The sequence below is a fragment of the Marmota flaviventris genome, chromosome 10 (genome assembly GCF_047511675.1).
Source record: "Marmota flaviventris isolate mMarFla1 chromosome 10, mMarFla1.hap1, whole genome shotgun sequence".
In the NCBI taxonomy this organism is placed as follows: Eukaryota; Metazoa; Chordata; class Mammalia; order Rodentia; family Sciuridae; genus Marmota; species Marmota flaviventris.
This window is the reverse complement of record NC_092507.1, coordinates 11632675-11650823: the sequence shown is the minus strand read 5'-3', so window position 1 is coordinate 11650823 and position 18149 is coordinate 11632675. Positions and strand designations below refer to the sequence as shown.

The 18149-nt window shown below is 43.3% G+C and overlaps 1 protein-coding gene and 1 long non-coding RNA gene across 9 annotated transcripts in view; both read right to left on the bottom strand.

Annotated features, from left to right (window-relative positions):
- The window catches only part of Dnajc16 (DnaJ heat shock protein family (Hsp40) member C16), a 39224-nt gene extending 26600 nt beyond the window's left edge, over positions 1 to 12624 (bottom strand). For 5 of the 8 annotated variants that reach the window (XR_011708763.1, XR_011708765.1, XR_011708764.1 and 2 more), the window contains exons 1-4: positions 12531 to 12624; positions 10547 to 10731; positions 6163 to 6229; positions 2739 to 3075 (exon numbers count right to left, since the gene is read on the bottom strand). Coding sequence is in view for 4 of the 8 variants with exons in the window: in XM_071617370.1 (XP_071473471.1) it covers positions 2739 to 3075; positions 6163 to 6229; positions 10547 to 10713 (571 nt within the window). In the remaining 4 variants the exon portion in view is untranslated. Of the gene's footprint in view, positions 1 to 2738; positions 3076 to 6162; positions 6230 to 10546; positions 10732 to 11979; positions 11998 to 12025; positions 12444 to 12530 lie in introns of those variants that run through there. The other 3 variants (XM_027951952.2, XM_071617371.1, XM_071617373.1) reach the window with 3 other exon arrangements.
- Positions 12625 to 14344: 1720 nt separating this feature from the next.
- On the bottom strand, positions 14345 to 17937 carry LOC139707212 (uncharacterized). The gene is made up of 3 exons (XR_011708766.1): positions 17850 to 17937; positions 15261 to 15467; positions 14345 to 14972 (listed from the first exon to the last, which is right to left on the bottom strand). It is a non-coding gene; the product is annotated as an uncharacterized lncRNA (long non-coding RNA).
- Between the last annotated feature and the right edge of the window lie 212 nt (positions 17938 to 18149).

Below are 18149 nucleotides of genomic sequence, written 5' to 3'. Positions count from 1 at the left end.
GCTCCTTCCTGCTTGGCTCCTCGCTGCTCTTCCTGCTTCCTCCTCTTCCACCCATGCAGCCTCGACTGGCCGCGATGCTGCAGCTGGTCTGTGGGTGCTCCTGTTTCTCTGCTGCCCTGCTCCTGCGGCTGGATGCCAGTCCTCACTATTCTGCCCAGCCAGCTTCCAGCCCTCTTCAAGGCTCAGTCAGTTCAACACAAGTCAAAAGCCGTGCTCTGCAGTTAATGAGCTTGAAGATAGTGGAGTATTCACCTAAGAGTTTTCAAAAGGGGTTTGTAAAACAGACACTTAAAAAATTTTTACTCTGGGGGCTGGGGTTGTGGCTCAGTGGTAGAGCGCTCACTTAGCATATGTGAGGCCCTGGGTTCGATCCTCAGCACCATATATAAATAAGTAAATAAAATAAAGGTATTGTGTCAACTACAACAAAAAAATATTTTTAAAAATTTGTTTTACTCTGGTACAAGGCATAATGGTGCATGCCTGTAATCCCAGTGACTTGGGAGGCTGAGGCAGGAGGATCCGAAGTTTGAGACCAGCCTCAGCAACTCAATGAGAGCCTGTCTTAAAATACAAAGGACTGGGGATGTGGATAAGTGGTGGATAAGTGGACTCAGTCCCCAGTACCACCCCTGCCCACCTCCAACCCCCAAATTTACTTTGGTAAACCATAAAACCCAGTTAATCAGAAATTCCCTAAGTTTCATTTATTAGGTGCTTAATATCTATTAGGCACTTGGCATAAGTTTTTCTCATTTAATCTTCATAATGATATGGCTGGTTTGACATTATTGCTCCTGCTTTAGGGGTGAAGAAACCTGGGTTAGATAATATTTCAAAAGGATATAAAGACAGTAAATGACAAGTTGACATGTGAACACTGGTCCACCTGATCTCTAAGCCCATAGCCATGACCACTGTGCTGTGCTGCCTCACACCACCTATGTCTGTCTGGCATGTTTAAAATGCAGTTTGGGCCCTGATTTGATTTTGGTCCAAACCATGCAGTGGCTTAGTGTTTATGCTCTAGGACAACATCAGCTCCTGGATTGGTTTTCAGTACACCACTGAGCATGGCATAAGACATATCTATGCCTTGTGATGAAGGAGCTATTTGATTCTGTGACTTCCACCTGATTCATTCACAGTTGGCCACACTAAGCATCCACTGACAGCCCACCACACGCCAGACCCTGCTACGCTCTGCCCCTCAGCTTCTTCCAAGGGCAGCTTCAGTCAGTCTCAGGAAAGCACCCCACCAAATCTGAGTACCCAAGTGCTTCTGGACAACAGGTTCAATATCTATTGTAAAATAAATGAACCAATGATTTTCAGCAGTCTGCTTTCGCCAGAGAAATCCAGGCCCCTCAGCCCCTAGGGCTGAGTTTGTTCCCTTTTAGGTACTGAGGAACTGGTCTGCTAATGCCTATAAAACACAGCATACACATACTTAATTCAGTAATTCCAACTTTTAGGAGTTACTAAAAGAATCACCGTCTTGAATCACTACTATCTTCCTGGCACTAAGAAGTAAATATGGGTGAAAGAGAGGTTAATGTGTACCCTACAGCTATTGCAGACTGCTATGGGCTGAATGTGGGTTCTCCCCAAATCCTTATGTTGAAGCCCTCATCCCATTTATGATGCTATCTGGACAGGGGCCAGAGGAAGAAAATTAGGTCATGAAGGGAGACATCTTCATGATGGGATTATTGGCCTTATAAGAAGAGATATGAGATACAGCAAGATGGCTGCCCACAAGCCAGGAAAAGAGTTTTCACAAGAACCCAACCAAGCTGGCCCCTTACCTTGGACTTACAGCCTCCAGAACTGTGAGAAAGAAACCTACTGTTTAAGCCACCTAGCCTGTAGTGTTTTATTGTGGAAGCCTGAGCTAAGAGTGAAACTTTTAGAAGAAATTCAGTGAAACTGTGCCCATTAAGATGAGCTCTAATCCGAAATGATGTGTCCTTACAAGAGGTAAAGATACAAAAAAAGATGCTCAGAGAGATGACCATGCGGCCCCACAGTGAGAAGCTGGCCATCTGCCAGCCGAGAAGAGGTCTCAGAAGAAACCAAATCTATTGACACTGGGATCGCAGACTTCTAGCCTTCATAACTATGAGAAAATAAACCTCTTCTTTAAGCCACCCAGGCTGTGGCATTTTGTTAAGGCAGCCCTAGAAAACTCATGCACAGTGAAATGACAAGTACCGTAGCATCTGCAGTACCCACTGGCATTAAAATTGATGCTTGAAAATAGGTGTGGTTGAACATACCTGTAATCCCAGTGACTCAGGAGGTTGAGGCAGGAGGATCACAAGTTTGAGGCCAGCCTTGGCAATTTAGTAAGACTGTTTCTCAAAATAAAAATAAAAAGGGCAGGGTGTGTGTGTGTGGCTCAGTGGTAAAGTACCCCTGGGCTCAATGCCCAGTACCAAAATAAAACAAACCCCAATACTGGAGGCTGCTTTAATCAACCATAATTAATTTGTTAGTTTCTTCATGTGTTAGGTAGGCATCTAATGTATCTATAAAGCTTCCAATCAGTAATGCAAAATCAAAGCAGCTTACACATCTACCCGCTGCAAAAATGCACCCTTGGAAAGCACTGATCACCATGAACCTGTGCTGAGAGATCACGTTCATTGCTCCCTTCCCCCAGAGACCCATAAAATCCAAGAATGATAAAAGTCACCTGGTGAATAAGTCTCCCCCAATGGAGAGAATTCTCTTACCCAATCCTTCCAGTTCTTGGACTACTTCTTTCCAAACAGGCTCGATATGGATACAACTGAAGCACCAATCCGAGGTGATCTTAATGAGGTAGGGTTTCTTGAAGCTGTCTGGAACTACTTCGTTCACATAGTGGGAAAAGTGCAATAAATACTTCTCATCGATGGAGTCCCGCCGCTCAGAATTGAAAGGAAAGTGAAAGAAGGATTCATCAAAATAAAAATTCTCATGGAAATGGCGGAAGCGATATTCTCGCTGCTGCTGCTTCTGGTAGTCCTGGCTCTCCCCAGCATCGCCGTAGTGGTCATAGTGGGATCGCTTTTCTTCATTGGAAAGAATCTATAAAGAAAGAAAGAAAGAAAGAAAGAAAGATGAGAAATCTAATCCACAAAAAGGTTAAACCAAAGGACTTTTCTTAAGCAGTTTGAGAAGCAGGAAGAATATAAATGTAGAGAATAAGACATGATTAGACACTCTAAACACACAGTCTCAACATATGAGAAACTTCTCTCAAGAGAAACGGGGCAGGGTGGGGTATGGTGGAATGAGATGGACATCATCACCCCTAGGTATGGGTAATAATGGTGTGACTCTACATCATGTACAACCAGGGAAATAAAAGTTGTGCTCCGTTTATGTAAAAAAATAAAATTAATTAGAGAGAGAGAGAGAGAGAGAAAGAAAGAAACAGTGAAGAAAACTCAAGACCGACGTGTTTCAGGTGTTCAGATACTCATGCCTGTGTCGGCATTAAAGACTTTGATCTAGGCAGTGAGCCCTTCAGTAAAACAGATCAAACTTAACATAGCATTGACCCCCAGGGTTCAGTCACAGGAAAACTAACTTGGTCATACTTTAGAGGTTGGAAAGTTCAGATCAAGGTAGGGAAAGCTGTGACTCCCAAAGAGTAGTCACAGAATTGAGTCCAGGGCCTGTGGGTTGGTTAACTTTGTTTTATCTAAAAATGCCTTTGACATCTAGCATTCGAGAATCTGTTCAGGAAGATGAGTCAGGCTGAGACAGGTGGGCTCTTAGGGATGGAGCAAGAGAACCTTACTAGATGGAGACCCGGATCTATGAGCATGACCAGCCATGCTTGTCACTTTAGTTAGGTGAAGAAAACCTCTAGGGCACATTTGTACCAGATCAACCAGAACAAAAACATAATCGATATAAATGTCACCAGATCCACAGACCTACACAATGTGCCCACAACTGATTATGGCTGGACTGCTTACACATGAAACACCCTGAACCCTGGATATCAAATGACTGACACAGAATTTGATTTTTACAAAAGTATGCCTGGGAACCCGCACTTCTCTTCCCAGGAAAATCCTCCACATAGAGGGCTCATTCCTCGCCCTGCCCCTGCTTCGCTGCCCTTTGACCAACCTTTGCCTGTGCCCTCCTTCCCACACACCCTCAAATTCCTGTTTTCTGGGCTATAAGTTAAGAGTCCATCTGGGAGTTGGAGAATATCATGCTAAGCAAAGTAAGCCAATCCCCCCAAACCAAAGGCCGAATGTTCATTCTGATAAGTGGATGCTGATCCTTAATGTGGAGGAGGGAGGCAGGGAAAACGGAGGAACTTTGATTGGGCAAAGGGGAGGGAAGGTAGGGAGGGTGTGGGGGCAGGAAAGATGGTGGAATGAGACAGACATCGTTACCTAAGGAACATGTGAGATGCTACATTGTGTACAATCATAGAAATGTAAAGTTGTGCTGTAATTGTGTATAATGAATCAAAATGCAACTGTTGTCATATATACCTAGTCAAAAACCAAAAAAACAAAAAACAAAACTCCTTGAAAGCAGGGAGTGTTTCATTTGTCACTGTATCCCACACTGAATAACAACCTTAACATGGATGAGGTCTCAGTAGATCCGATTAAATGAATTAATGCCTATCCACTGAATTCATGACGCACATTTCTATTTATGTTGCTCCATAATGTCAAACATCTCACTTCACTTTCAATATCTGGATAGATAATAAATATGTCCATTCAAAAAAAAAGGTCGGGCTGGGTTTGTAGCTCAGGGGTAGAGAGCTTGCCTTGCATGTGTGAGGCGCTGGGTTCGATCCTCAGCACCACATAAAAATAAATAAATAAAATAAAGATATTGTGTTCATCTAAAAACTATAAAAATTTTTAAAAAACACACTAAAAAACCCCAAAAAACAAAACAAACAAACAAACAAAAAGTCTATCTGGGCCAAGTCAAAGTTACATTCTCTCAGAAGGGACCTCCTTGGAACCATGTCTGGTAACAAACCTAGGGGCTCAGTTGTATTTGCTGAAGAGCATCCTCTTCATTGGGAAGCCAGGGAATTCTCTGTTAAGCTCATCCCAGACCAAGCTACTCGAGCTGCTGTGCTGGAAGATTAATGAAAACCTTGTGTTTAAAGGTATCTGGGCACTGTGTCACTGTAATAAACATAGGCACAATGGTGGCGATTCTTTTTGTTGGTACTGGGGATTTAACCCAGGGACACTTAACCACTGAGCCGTACTCCCAGCCCCCTCCCCCCTTTTTCTATTTCAGACAGGGTTTTGTTAAGTTGCTCAGGGCCTTGCTAAGTGGCTGAGGCTGGCATGAACTTGTGATCCTCCTACCTCCCAAGCCAACGGGATTATAGGCGTGTGCCACCACACCTAGTGGGTGTATGATTCTTTAAGGTAAGTTTCTACAAAGGTAATAAAGACACGTTCTGGGTAATTTTACAATTCTAATTAAACCTTTAAAATAGGCAGGACTTGGGCTGGGGCTCAGTGGCAGAGCACTTGCCTATCATGTCTGAGGTATTGCATTTAATTCTAGCACCACATAAAAATGAACAAATAAAACAAAGGCATGCTGTTCATACACAACTATCAAAAATTAAAAAAAAAAAAAATGCAGTACTTAGCAGGGCTCGGTGGTCAAGATGGTGCAGGCAATCCCAGCGGCTTGGGATGATCAAAGCCAGCCTCAGCAACTGCGAGGCGCTAAGCAACTCAGTGAGACCCTGTCTCTAAATAAAATACAAAATAGGGATGGGGATGTGGCTCAGTGGTTGAGTGTCCCTGAGTTTAATTCCTGGTACCCCACCCCCCAAAAAAGGCAGGACTTGGGGTTGGGGCTGTAGATCATGCACAAGGCACTAGGTTCGATCCTCCTCAGCAACGCACAAAAATACATAAACGAAATACAGGTATTGTGTCCCTCTAAAGCTAAAAAACATTAAAAAAAAAAATAAAATAGGCTGGACTTTTTAAGAGCTGATATTCAGGCACATGATTCAACATAGTGGATGTGGCAAGTAGGTTTTCTCCACCATTTTTCAGAAACAGGGTCGGAGCATGTTTTTCAGAAAGGACATTCTAGAACTGACCACCCAAGTCAAAGAGCTTGTGGGTGCACCACAGGTTGACAGAGTACCTCATAAGCCTTGCTGATCTGAATGAACTTGTCTTCTGCTCCAGGGTCTTTGTTTTTGTCGGGATGCCTGAAACACAGACAGGCAGCCAGTGAGACAGGGTTTCATTCTTTACCCACAATTACTTAACATCCTTACATACACAGTTCACCACATCAGAGGCAAATGGAAGACATTTTGTTAGGACAGTTTCCTAAAATAAATGGTAGAAGCAATCATTTGCTTCACATGGCTATAATAAATGAAATTTTGAAATAGGCAATTTCCTCCCAGCTGGGCAAATTTTCAAAGTGCCAGATAGCATGGCACTTCGCTGAGATGGGGGACATGTGCCTGTCTTTGCTCTGCTCCCCAACGCTGCTCAAGTGGGTTCAGGCTAAATCACTTATCCTTAAAGAACAGGTGTTCTCTCTCAGGACAGCAGTGTTCCCTCATGTTAGCTTGATACTGATGCAGGTGTGTCTTGTGACAGCGCAGTCAAGCCTAAGAAACGGCTTTAAGGTTCTGCGATGAAAGTAATGCAGGTTTCCAGTAGCATCTTGCTGCTAACTTTCAAATTAGAACACTTTAGTGTTCATCAGTACTCTGGTCGTCCATTCTGCCTTCTACCTATGAAAGGATAATGACTTTCCAAGGTCACGTGTTTAAGCTGTGAAAACGTCTATCATTCATGCAAGGTTACTTCAACTGATATGAACAAAATCTTCAACATTTGCTGTTATTTACAGCTGGTAATGAACTGTCTCATCTTCTTAAAGTCATGCAAATAGTATGGCATGGCTGACCCTTTTGTGCTTACACTAATTCCAGCTTTGGGGCTTTTAAAGCCCTGGGGAGTTGGGGCTAAGTTTACTTCCATGCAACCCACTAAGATCTAAATCTGTGTTTTGTATAGATTAATTTTTCAATGTCCGTTTTATTAAGACACCCTGTATAACAAGAGTTTTATTCTTTATGAAACTTTGTTTGCTAACCTCTACTAAATCTCCCCTAGCAAAGGTTCTGGAAAGGAAAATAATTCACAGGAAAGCAAATGACTAAAACACATCACGTGTTTTGGAAAAATATTTTTTTAAAAAACTACAATTTGACAAACTTATTCTAGCCAGAATATGCTTGAATTAATTACACTACATATTCTGGTCTCTCTAAAAACAAGGAAACTTCAAAATGGTTGACTCTTGAATGAGGACATCATGCCTCCTTCACTATTTAACCTTTGTTATGGATGTTAGTCAGGGAAAAAAATCCTGGCTAGGCATAACGAAAAGAGCATGACTTAAGGAAGTGAGAGGTGACTCCACAGAAGGGTTCTGAATGACAAACAAACAAAAAAACACAGTGTTTCCAATTTCAAATTCAGGCTAAAGGCTGAGTAGATAAGATTATGCAGTCATACAAATGATTTAACAAAAAGAATTTGGGGGAGAAGGGTAGAAAGGGATTTTTTGGGAGACGGAAGCAGAATCTCAAGGATGGCTGGCTTAGGGAACATGGATCCTGCGACAAGGTGGCCAAGGCTTAAGAACCAGGGAGAGCACAAGACAGTGTCAGCTTAGAAAGAGCATTTTCCTAAATGTGGGAAGATACCGCAAAGTTGAAAACACTTAAAAAGGATAAGGTGAGCCTTAAGAAAGTATCTTCAATGCTGTTTTCAATGAATATGAAATTATCTCATGAGCTGTTAACGATAGGCAACCTTTAAATTCCAGTGAAGAGAACAGTGTGCACGGTACCTCCTGGCTATCGAGGAGGTACCTTTGCCTTAAACACTAAAGGAATAAAAACAAAGACAGAAAAATACAGCAGAGAACAAGACGAAATCATTTAATCATGCAGTTGCCTGAGCCATGCCATACCAATTTGTTTTTCTTGGGGTAGAAGGACCCTTTTATTTTGCTAATATGGATGACAAATGAAAAGTACCTAGGAGAAAACTTAATTATTGGGAAAGAAACATAATTTTCTCTGAGAGGAAAAAGGTAATTTCAAGTGGTTTCACCAAACAAGGGAAGATTCTTGTGAAGTCTAAGAAATGGTTAGTAAAACACTTAGTAAAATAAGATCTAACAACCACTTCTCCCTTCTACAAGGGAAACACAGCTTTTTTCAGTGTATATGAAACCATTGTGAAGTGAAATGGAAACTGTTCCAAGTGATAAAATGCTGCCATGACCAAAGCTGCAGAAAATAACAGTATAGTAAAGACACAAAAGTAAAATAAAATTTTAGATTTTCACTAGATGACACTATATATTTGTATGGTGATGAATTACTCCTAGAGAGAATCTAATTAAAGAAGAGAAGCATATGACTCATTTAATTAATATCATAACACCCCTTTCAGCTCTGGAAGACAGAAAAGTCAAAGCAGTACAATTTAATAGGTCCCATGTCCCCAAGCTATCTTTTCTGCTCTGAAACTACTATGCGAGGCTATGCCCTGTCCAAGTGTGTACTTATGGATTAACTGCAGATTTGTATACTTTGCCTTAAACCGAAGCAAGAGTTTGAAATGTTATTGAGAGCAATATATGTGTATATATATGTGTGTGTGTGCACGCACACATGTACACACACACACACACACACATGTATTGGTACTGGGGATTGAGCTCAGAGATACTTTACCACCGAGCCATATCTCCAGCCTTTTAATTTTTTGAGACAGGGTCTCACTAAATTGCTTAGGGCCTTGCTAAATTGCCGAGGCTGGCCCTGAACCTGTGATCCTGTCTCAGACTCCCAAGCTGCTGGGGTTATAGGTGTGTGCCACTGCATCTGGCCCAAAATCTTATATTTTAAACTCTCTTTTACCTTTATTGCAACCAGGCCAATTCTAAGATACATCTGCTTACTGAAGAAGAATGGTGCCAGGCAGAGTCACATGCCATCACCCCCACGTGGCAGCTCTGCTCCTGCCCAAGTCCCTCCTCCCCTTCAGATCCTTCCCCTACAAACACTAACCCACTCACCCATACTTTAAATGATTAAAAGCAAAAAAAACTGCAAAAAGACCCCTCTCCCCAAAAAAATACTAATGGCGCAGAGATCAAACCATGGAACTGAGAGGTAATGTACCTTTACCAACCCAAGCCTTGATTTTCTCATCTGTACAGCAGGGCAAATGATATCTTCTTTCATGGGTTAATGATAAGATTTCTTTTTAAAAAAATATTTTATTTATTTATTTTTATGTGGTGCTAAGGATCGAACCCAGTGCCTCATACGTGCAAGGTAAGCATTCTACCACTAAGCTACAACCCCAACCCCAATTATAAGATTTCAATGAAATAAGATGCATAAAACTGAAGGCTAGTATACAGTAGGTGCTCAATGACAGCACCTATTACAAACTTTTCTTCACTGCTGATGGTTGGTTCAACCTGTGTCCTTTCTAACCTTTTTTCTGCTGCTCCCTGATAGCTACATAACCAACAATTCTTCTATGTCATAGCCAAACCTTTGGTGGGAGAAACCAATGATGTCTATCCAAAATAAGTTTTAGATTTACTGTTATTCTGCCAACAAAAGAAAACAATTATTTTACTAAAAATTTTTTCTTAACAGTTATATACTCAGTTCCTGAATATTATTTTTTGAAATGAAGGCAAAAAGCTCTTGAAACTTTCTCTATTTTTGTACTGGGAACTGAACCCATGGGTTTATCAGCTACAAGCCCAGCCCTTTTTTTTATTTTGAGACAGGGTCTGGCTAAGTTGATGAGGGGCCTTGCCAAGTTGCTGAGGCTGGCCTTGAACTTGTAATCCTCCTGCTTCAGCCTCCTGAGTCACTGGGATTACAGGTGTGCCCCACTGTGCCTGGCTCTAAACTGTTTATTAAAGCTGAAAAATTAATAACTTAGGGCTGGGGAGGTAGGTCAATGGTACAGCACTTTCTTAGCATGTGTGAGGGGTCCTGGGTTGAATCCCTAGCACTTTAATTTTTTTAAGTGAACATGATATTTGTGTTCCCCTTAGCAATTATACTAATAAAGAATTGATTTATGAATAACATATCATGGGAAGGTTAGCTTACCCATTGTTGACTGCATTTTTTTTTTAAATCAAAGTTTCTTCTTACTTTAGTTTAACACTAAATATGCTAACAGTACTAAGGGAAGAATTTAAGCCAAGCCAAAGTATTCCTAAAAGGGAATTCATAGTAAATATAATCTTGAATCTTACCACTAAAAATTATAGTACATAAACATTAGTTCTATGTAAATATTCTAGACAAATATGTATATGTATATGTGTATATATATATATATTATTTTTTGAACATAGAAACAGAGACAGATATAAGCCAATCATGAATGAGGCTTCATTCCTTTGCTGAGACTTCTTAGCTTATATTAAACTTCCATTTCTTTGTTTCACCTACCATTCCCGGGCGAGCTTCTTATAAGCCTTTTTAATATCAGCCTGACTGGCTGTTCGGCTGACCCCTAGGACTCTGTATGGGTCAAAATCCAACGCAGACAGAATTTGCAGGATCAGAACCAGAACTATCAAGAACTGCCAGGAAATGCTCAATTTTTTCACTTCCATTTCTCTTCCTTTCCAGAGCTGAAATGATTGAAGAGGCAGTAAGTTTTAGTGGTAGAAACCTGGACAGTCTTGCTTTTCAGGTAAAGGTATAAGATATATAGATGAAAAACAAAATAAACAAAACCTGTTTTGCGGGAAATATGTCAAGCTGTTTGACTATATCTTTTAAAATCAACAATCTCACTACCACTCTTGAATATCACAATTAAGAACGATTATAGATGAAAAGATAACAGCAACTCTCTAGAATCCTTGGATTAGAAAAGCTTTAAAAATGACTGAAAATGAGATGAAGAAATAAGCGAGTGTGAAAACATTAGTAAGATAATCAGGGTAACTATACCTCAAATACATTATTTCATCTACCCTGACAGAAAACTTAAAATATGTGGTTTAAGATGACTTCACTGAATATGTTAAATAAACTCATGAAGTCACAAGATTTACCATGTGCTGAACTATAGAGTGAAATCACTATGCTGTTCTTGGGCTTTCAGTAAGTACAAATATAAAAGTGAAATACTCTAGGCAAGTCTCAGTATGCCTCAATTTTATGTTTTTCTCATCATGTCCCTTCGAACTAGGAAAAAAAAAATCAAACTGCTTTTTAATTTAATCATCACCAATATGGTCATTACAAATGAAAACTTCAGATGAGAAAAAGCAGCTGCTATTTAGTTTTCTACATAAAGGAGAAATAATGGCAAAGAGTGAAGAATAGGCCTGGGTCTTAAAATATCTTTCGCTCTATCTCTGGTGAGTGTAGTGATTGAATTCATTGTAGATTTTGGAAATATTCCTGGCGGTTTCTTGAGCATGTTAGGGCTAGTATCACAGACATTCACATCCCAAGATTATGATCTGTGTTTACAATGCTTTTTCCATGGGTCACATGTGTCTTGACATCTCATAAGCTACTATGTGTTAAGGTTCAAGTGTGTAATGTAATGCTTTACTCAAAAGGGGCAAAGTTTAACAGCAGTGGATTTTTGATAAGTGGAAGACTAATGCTGCCTGGGAGTCCCCACAAAATTGATTAATCTGATGACCAATGCTCAGAATTGCATGCAAGCCGAATCAAATCCTAAAGCAGTTTCTTCCTAAAGACAACCTCTTATGTCCTAAAGCAAAAACAAACAAACAAAAAAGCAAAGGCGAGGTGGTTACTGGTTAAGCACATGGGGCTTGGGAACCAGACTCTACCGTCCTCCGCCACTCTGTGACCTAGGGCCACTCTGTGACCTAGGACGACTTACTTAAACTTACTAAGCCTCAGTGTCCTTATTCTTAAAACAGGAATGAATATCACCACCTGGAAGGATCGTCACGGGGGGTTAAACGTATGTAAAAGACGAAGTAGAGCCGACAGTGAGGGGTGGCATTAGCACTAGTTCTGCCACGCAGGGCTGCGCTGCCTGATTCAACTGTGTCAGTCCAGTCCCTTCAGTTAGAGGTGCGGGGCGGGGGCTGTGAAGTTCTCTGCTGACAGTCTCGAGCTCCACGGTGCGGGCCTCAGGGCAGGAAACCACCTGCCCAACAGGTAGGATGCCCGCCCTCGGGGCAGCATCCCCCGACCAGGCGGCGGCTCCCGGGGACACGCTCTAGGTCTCAGCCGGGCCTCGAGCCACAGGTCGCAACCTTCCAGGAGGCGGCCCCCTCCCCCGCCGCCCCCGAGAGCCCTGGGCTGGGCCCTGTCGGCTCTCGGTTCCCCCCGGGCCCAGTGGGGACCGGAACGAGAAGGAACTGACGGGAAATCCCTGAGCCTGCCCGGCCCCGCCGCGTCCGCGGCTCCGCGCGTCACGCCGGGAAGGAGTTACCGGGAAAGGGCACCGGCCCAACCGGCTGCAGCGTCCGCACTCCAGCTAGTCCGCCGGGCCGGGAGCTTCCCGTCCACACCAGCGCTCACCCCGGCCTGGGGAGGGGAAAGAGGCGGGGACCCGGCAGAGGGAAGGCACGTGATACTTAAAGGGCCCGTGCACCAAAGCCAGAGACTGACCTGAGTTAGATATGCTATTTTGCGAATATATTTTGACCCTTTCTACCCGCCGTGGTCGCATGGACCTGGCGCGGTTGCTATAGAAACGAGGCGCACTCTTTGGCTGGATCCGAAGGGTTGATCGTGACCAAAGAGACCGAGACGTGCCTCCTAGCGAGGCGAAGTCGCTATGCATTATGGGATGCCTGGAGGACCTCCCGGATTCACAGAGGGGTTTCCACTCCTACCAGGAGATGGCCCTCGTCTAGCAACAGTTACTAAGATGGGGAAGCAATAGCTGGTCCCTGTTCTCTTTAACCCTATTCATAGAATCCTGGAGCGTCAGAGTTGCAAGAGGCCTTAGGGATCCTTTTCTAGTCTGACTCCTCCGTATGCTGAGGCCCAGAGAAGGTCAGGGACTTAACCAAGTCCTAGAATCCAGGACTCCTAGTCCTGTGTACCTATCGGGAGCTCCACTCTAGAATGTGGAGGCACAGGTGAATGACGTGAACTTTTTTTGAGCCATCAGAGGTCCTTTGGGGGCACGAAGAAAGCTTTCCCATTTCCCTGCCCTGTTCTTGTTGTGGTGTGGACTAATCAATAAAGTCAATAAGAGTATAAGTTGTAGGTATAGGTTATAGACTGATCCTGGGTGTGTAAAGCAATTGCTGTGGTAAAACTACCTGATCACTTGTAACAGTTCCCTCCTTGCAGGAATGGAGTCATTATGGCTATAGGAGCAAACAGGTGTGGCTGTAGGGACTCCATCTCAGCTATTCTAGGCTCCACCTTAGTTTTTCTGTTATAGCTTCCGTGAAGAGACAGTTGCAGGACCCATTTCTGGGAAAACAAAATGAAAGCTGTTTTCTGCTAAATTCAAAAAAACATATTGTCTTCTGTACTTTGTTCCCCACAAAATGTACTCAACCCAGGATATGGTGGTCTTGGTCACCTATATGACTTTGAAGTAGATTCTCACCCCAGCTGACCACCTGTTTGACTGTTGTCTAGCACCTGCTGGACCCAAGATGAGGTTGACTGAGTTGTTCTGCTAACAGCTTTCTTTTTAAAATTTAAAACAATTTTTTAATCTTATTTTTTTTAGCTTCTGTAACTTGCTTGCTTGCTAACTGAAAAATTCCATAGGATGTGGTTTTCATCCTTACATAGCAAATTTCCCTCAGAGGGGGCTCCTGTTCTTTCAGAGGGTCACTTGGACTCTGCTAGACTCAGCCCCTGGACAGGTGTAATTGGCAATATAGGTAAAATAAAAATTCTTCAAATGATTTCAAATTCGGATTTGGTGTATTTTCTGAGCAGTCTCTTCACAATATTCTTAGTTTTCTATCATTTGCATTTATCACTATTTATCATGCTGTACCTTTTATTTGTTTATAATTTTTATGATCTATCTCCCTACTGCAATGTAAGCCCCTGAGGCAAAGGTTTTATTTTGTCTGTGTGGTCCTGGAGGGGGATAAAACTCAGGGCCTTAGATATGCAAAGCTCTGTCCTGAGCTACCTCCTCAGTCCTTAAAGGATCTTATCTGTATTGTCTACATCTATATTCTTTGTGCCTGCACAGACCTTGGCACATGCAGTCTCCAATACTTGTGAAATATGTGAAAGAATGGAGCTGCTTTTGATTTTCTCCAGTATTGGGGACTGAATTGAGGCTCTCAGTCCCATGCTAGGTAAGTGCTCTAATCGTTGAACTACACCCCAGCCTCTGAGCTACCGTTCTGCAGCTCAAGTGGTTTCATTTGTTAAGCCAAAATTAGTTGTTTTGGACTGAGCATGGGTACTAAACCCCAACAGATCAAAACAGTCTCTGCAAGCAAAAGTTTTGCTCAAAGGAGGAGGGCTGGAAGTGGGAAGCAGGCCTCAGATCTGCAAGCTCTTTCTTATTCAACGGCAGAGTCAATAAGTTGAACAACTTGTGTGGCTCATTTTCACGGTGGAAAATGGTGAGGGCTGAAACAAGGGTCTGGGTTATCCTCAGGATGGCAAACTTGCGACCCTAAGGGATGTCAAGGGGAGACATGAAGAATGTTCATGTGCTAATGCTGTTTTCAATGCTTAAATCACTCAATACAATTTGACTCTATAGGTTCTTTTTTTTAAAATCATTGATTAAGAACCTAGTTATGAACTTAATCAAGATTAAGAACTAGATTATTAATCAAGAAAATGAGGGCTGGGGATGTGGCTCAAGCGCCTGGCATGCGTGCAGCCCGGGTTCAATCCTTAGCACCACATACAAAGATGTTGTGTCCGCCGAAAACTAAAAAAAAAAAAAAAAAATTAAAATTCTCTCTCTCTCTCTCTCCTCTCTGTCTCTAAAAAAAAAAAAAAAAAGAAAAAGAAAAGAAAAGAAAATTACAACCTTTAGTGCTGGGCACTGCAATAGACATAATCAATTCAAAACAAACAATTCTAAGTTAACTCTAAGCACTGCAAACACACTTAATCATGACAGACTCGTGCCAGACATTCTCTCTGCATGCTCAGCTTAAGTGTCAAGTCTAGAGTCTCAAGTCTTAGGGTTTAAGTCCAGCAGATGCTCACTCACTCAGGCTGCAGTGATCAGGTCAGGAACTCATGGAGGCTTCTCCTGGGGTGGAGTTGACGGCTGGCTGAGGAGAGAGTCCTAAAGAGGAGTCACCATTCTCACCAGGGTCTTCACTCTTGGTTTTGTCAGGGTTGTAGAGAGTGACTTGTCCTTATCAGGCTATGCCTGATTCATATTGGAGGGCTCTGGAGGCTGTGCCTGGTGGACCTGAAGGTTTATTTTAAACCGGAGTTACTTAGGCTAAGGCCATTGTTAGGTTAAGGCCATCCTTACAGTTATATAGGCTTCATTTGGTGGTGACAGGAGGGTAGTTTCTGGGGTTCATTGTATTGGGTTGGCTGATACCTTAGGGTGGGACAGGAGTGTGAATAGGGAATTTCCTGGGGCTTATGGTATTGGGGTCTGGTGCCAATCAGGTTCTTTTTGTGCTGAGGCCTGGACTTTTAAATGACAAAAGTTTCAATTTTACCCCAGAGAAGGAGGACAGGTGGGGGAACAGTTGCAAATAGTGGAAATGTCCTTGGACTTATTATTCTGAATATCCTTCAGTTTCTCCAGCCAAAATTCTGACACCAAGCCAAAGCTAAGCTGTTTATCTGACCTGAGAAATCAGGAGAGAGATAATAGCCAATCCCCAAACAGGCCAGTTTTAGCCAACATGATAAGTCTCCCTTTTGTGAGTGTGAGTGTGTGTGTGTTGCTGGGGATAGAACCCAGGGTCTTGTGCATGCAAGGAAAGTACTCTACCAACTGAGCTATATCTTCAGCCCCAAGTCTCCCCTGTTTTAACCTGTGTAAGGAAAGTTGATGAACTCAGCCTAATTCCATCTTAAGACTGGGAGCCATCTTGTCACAAAGTCATGAAAAGATAATTTCTATTTTATTATAAATTACTGAGATTTCTAAACTTGTTTGGAATTCCTGGCCGTGCTCTGAATTCACCCATTCCTGGCTCCCTTTAATCAGATAACAACCCTCTCTAAAACCTTAGTGGTGCCTCATAAATCCTGGCTCCCCTTGATCAGATAACAACTCTCTCTGAAACCTCAGCAGCACCTCATAAATTCTGATGTTAGGATCTGAATTTACTTCCTACCTTGAAATATCATGCCATGTAGATCATTAAGCTGCTATCTGCCCTTGTAATATGTTTGCCAGAACCCTGTTGGCTGTAAGTTCCCAAGACACCCCCCTTTGTCACTTTTTATGCTATATAAACCTTTTCTTTCCTGAGAGCTGGGCTGATCTCTAGCCAATCTCTAGCCCGGCTTTGGAAGATACAGCCGCTGGCCAGCTTTTGTGTACACAATACAAGCTTGCTTTAATTTGATTTAAAATTGGAGTCAGTGGTCTTGTCTTTGCGTCCTGGTTCAACAGAGTAACTTTGAAACAACGAATCTGCTTTCTGTTTCCTCTTTCTGCTTTCCTTAACTTTGGTTTGTCTAGAAAACCAACCTCCCCTGCTCAGTTTATCAGAATGTTCATTCCATTTTATGGGATGAAGTGTTTCCTGATTTTAGAATCATGAAGCAAATTGAGATCTTAACATTATTTTTGTGTTTTGACATATTCCAAAGTGGATTCTTGGTTAAGAGTGTAGAGTCAGCTGGCCGCAGAGGCACATGCCTGTAATCCCAGCAGCTCAGCTCTGGAGGCTGAGGCAGGAGAATCTCGAGTTCAAAGTCAGCCTCAGCAAGGTGAGGTGCTAAGTAACTCAGTGAGACCCTTTCTCTAAATGAAATACAAAATGGGGCTGGGGATGTGGCTCAGTGGTCGAGTGCCCCTGAGTTCAAGCCCCAGTACCCCCCCCCCCCACCAAATGTGTAGAGTCAAGTCCAGTGTAGTGGTGCACGCCTGCAGTCCCAGAGACTCAGGAGGCTGTGGGGGATCTCAAGTTTGAGGCCAGCCTGAGCAATTCAACAACCCCTTCTCAAAATAGAAAGGGCTGGGGATGTAGCTCAGTGGTAGACCTGCGTTCAATCCCCAGTACCTTAGGGATGAAAGTGTGTTGAGAGTCAGATTAGGGTTTGAGTTCTGCATATCTCTGCCTGTCTTTGACTTCTCTTCCCTGAACCCCAGTGACTACATCTGTATATTAGGCAAAGATTTTTTTCTCTGGCAGGACTTAGTCAGGAATAAGTGATATAAACCTTGTAAAGTGAGTAGTACAAAGGTGGCATTTAGTAGACGCTCAACAGAACAACTAGTTTTGAAAAGTAGGAAGAAATGAGCACAAGAAAACTATTATCGTTCAGAAAACTAGATTTCTGCCAGTGTTTTTTCTTGGTGGGATGTGCTACGGTGGGAGGGAGGGAAGTGGGGCTTGGATACTGTGTAAGGTAGGCTTGGTCGGATGAGACACACGCCTTTGGAAGGTAAGCGCCAGATTCGAGTCTCCGGGAGGAATGGGAGCGGAGGCAGGCGGCTAAAGGGGAGTCTCAACTGGAGGGGGCTGAACGCGTCAGGACAGACAGGGCTCTAGGCCGGGCTTTCCCTTTTGCTAGTCGTGTGAATGCCCGAGTCTCCATAAAAGAGGGTCATCGTGCCGAAGGCAGGGAGAGGTGAAGGTGCAAAATCGCTTACAGTTACCTGCACGCGGCGGCGCGGGCCGCAGGAGGGCCCCCGAAGGGAAGCCCCAACTCAGGGGCGGAGCAGTGGCGTCGGGGTTGACCCGAGGGCGGGGCAAGGGTAAGTAGGCGGCATCGGTGTAGTGACGTAACCGCACGCAGGGGGCGGGGTTAAGGCTCAAGGGCGGAGACTGACGTGGGGGCAGGTCCTGGGCGGGGCGAGGGCGGAGCAGCGTCATGGGTCGGGTTGTGGGGCGGGGCGATAGGCTGGGGGCGGAGCCAAGTGGGCCCGGAAGTAGCTGTGGCTCGGCCTAGGGGCGGG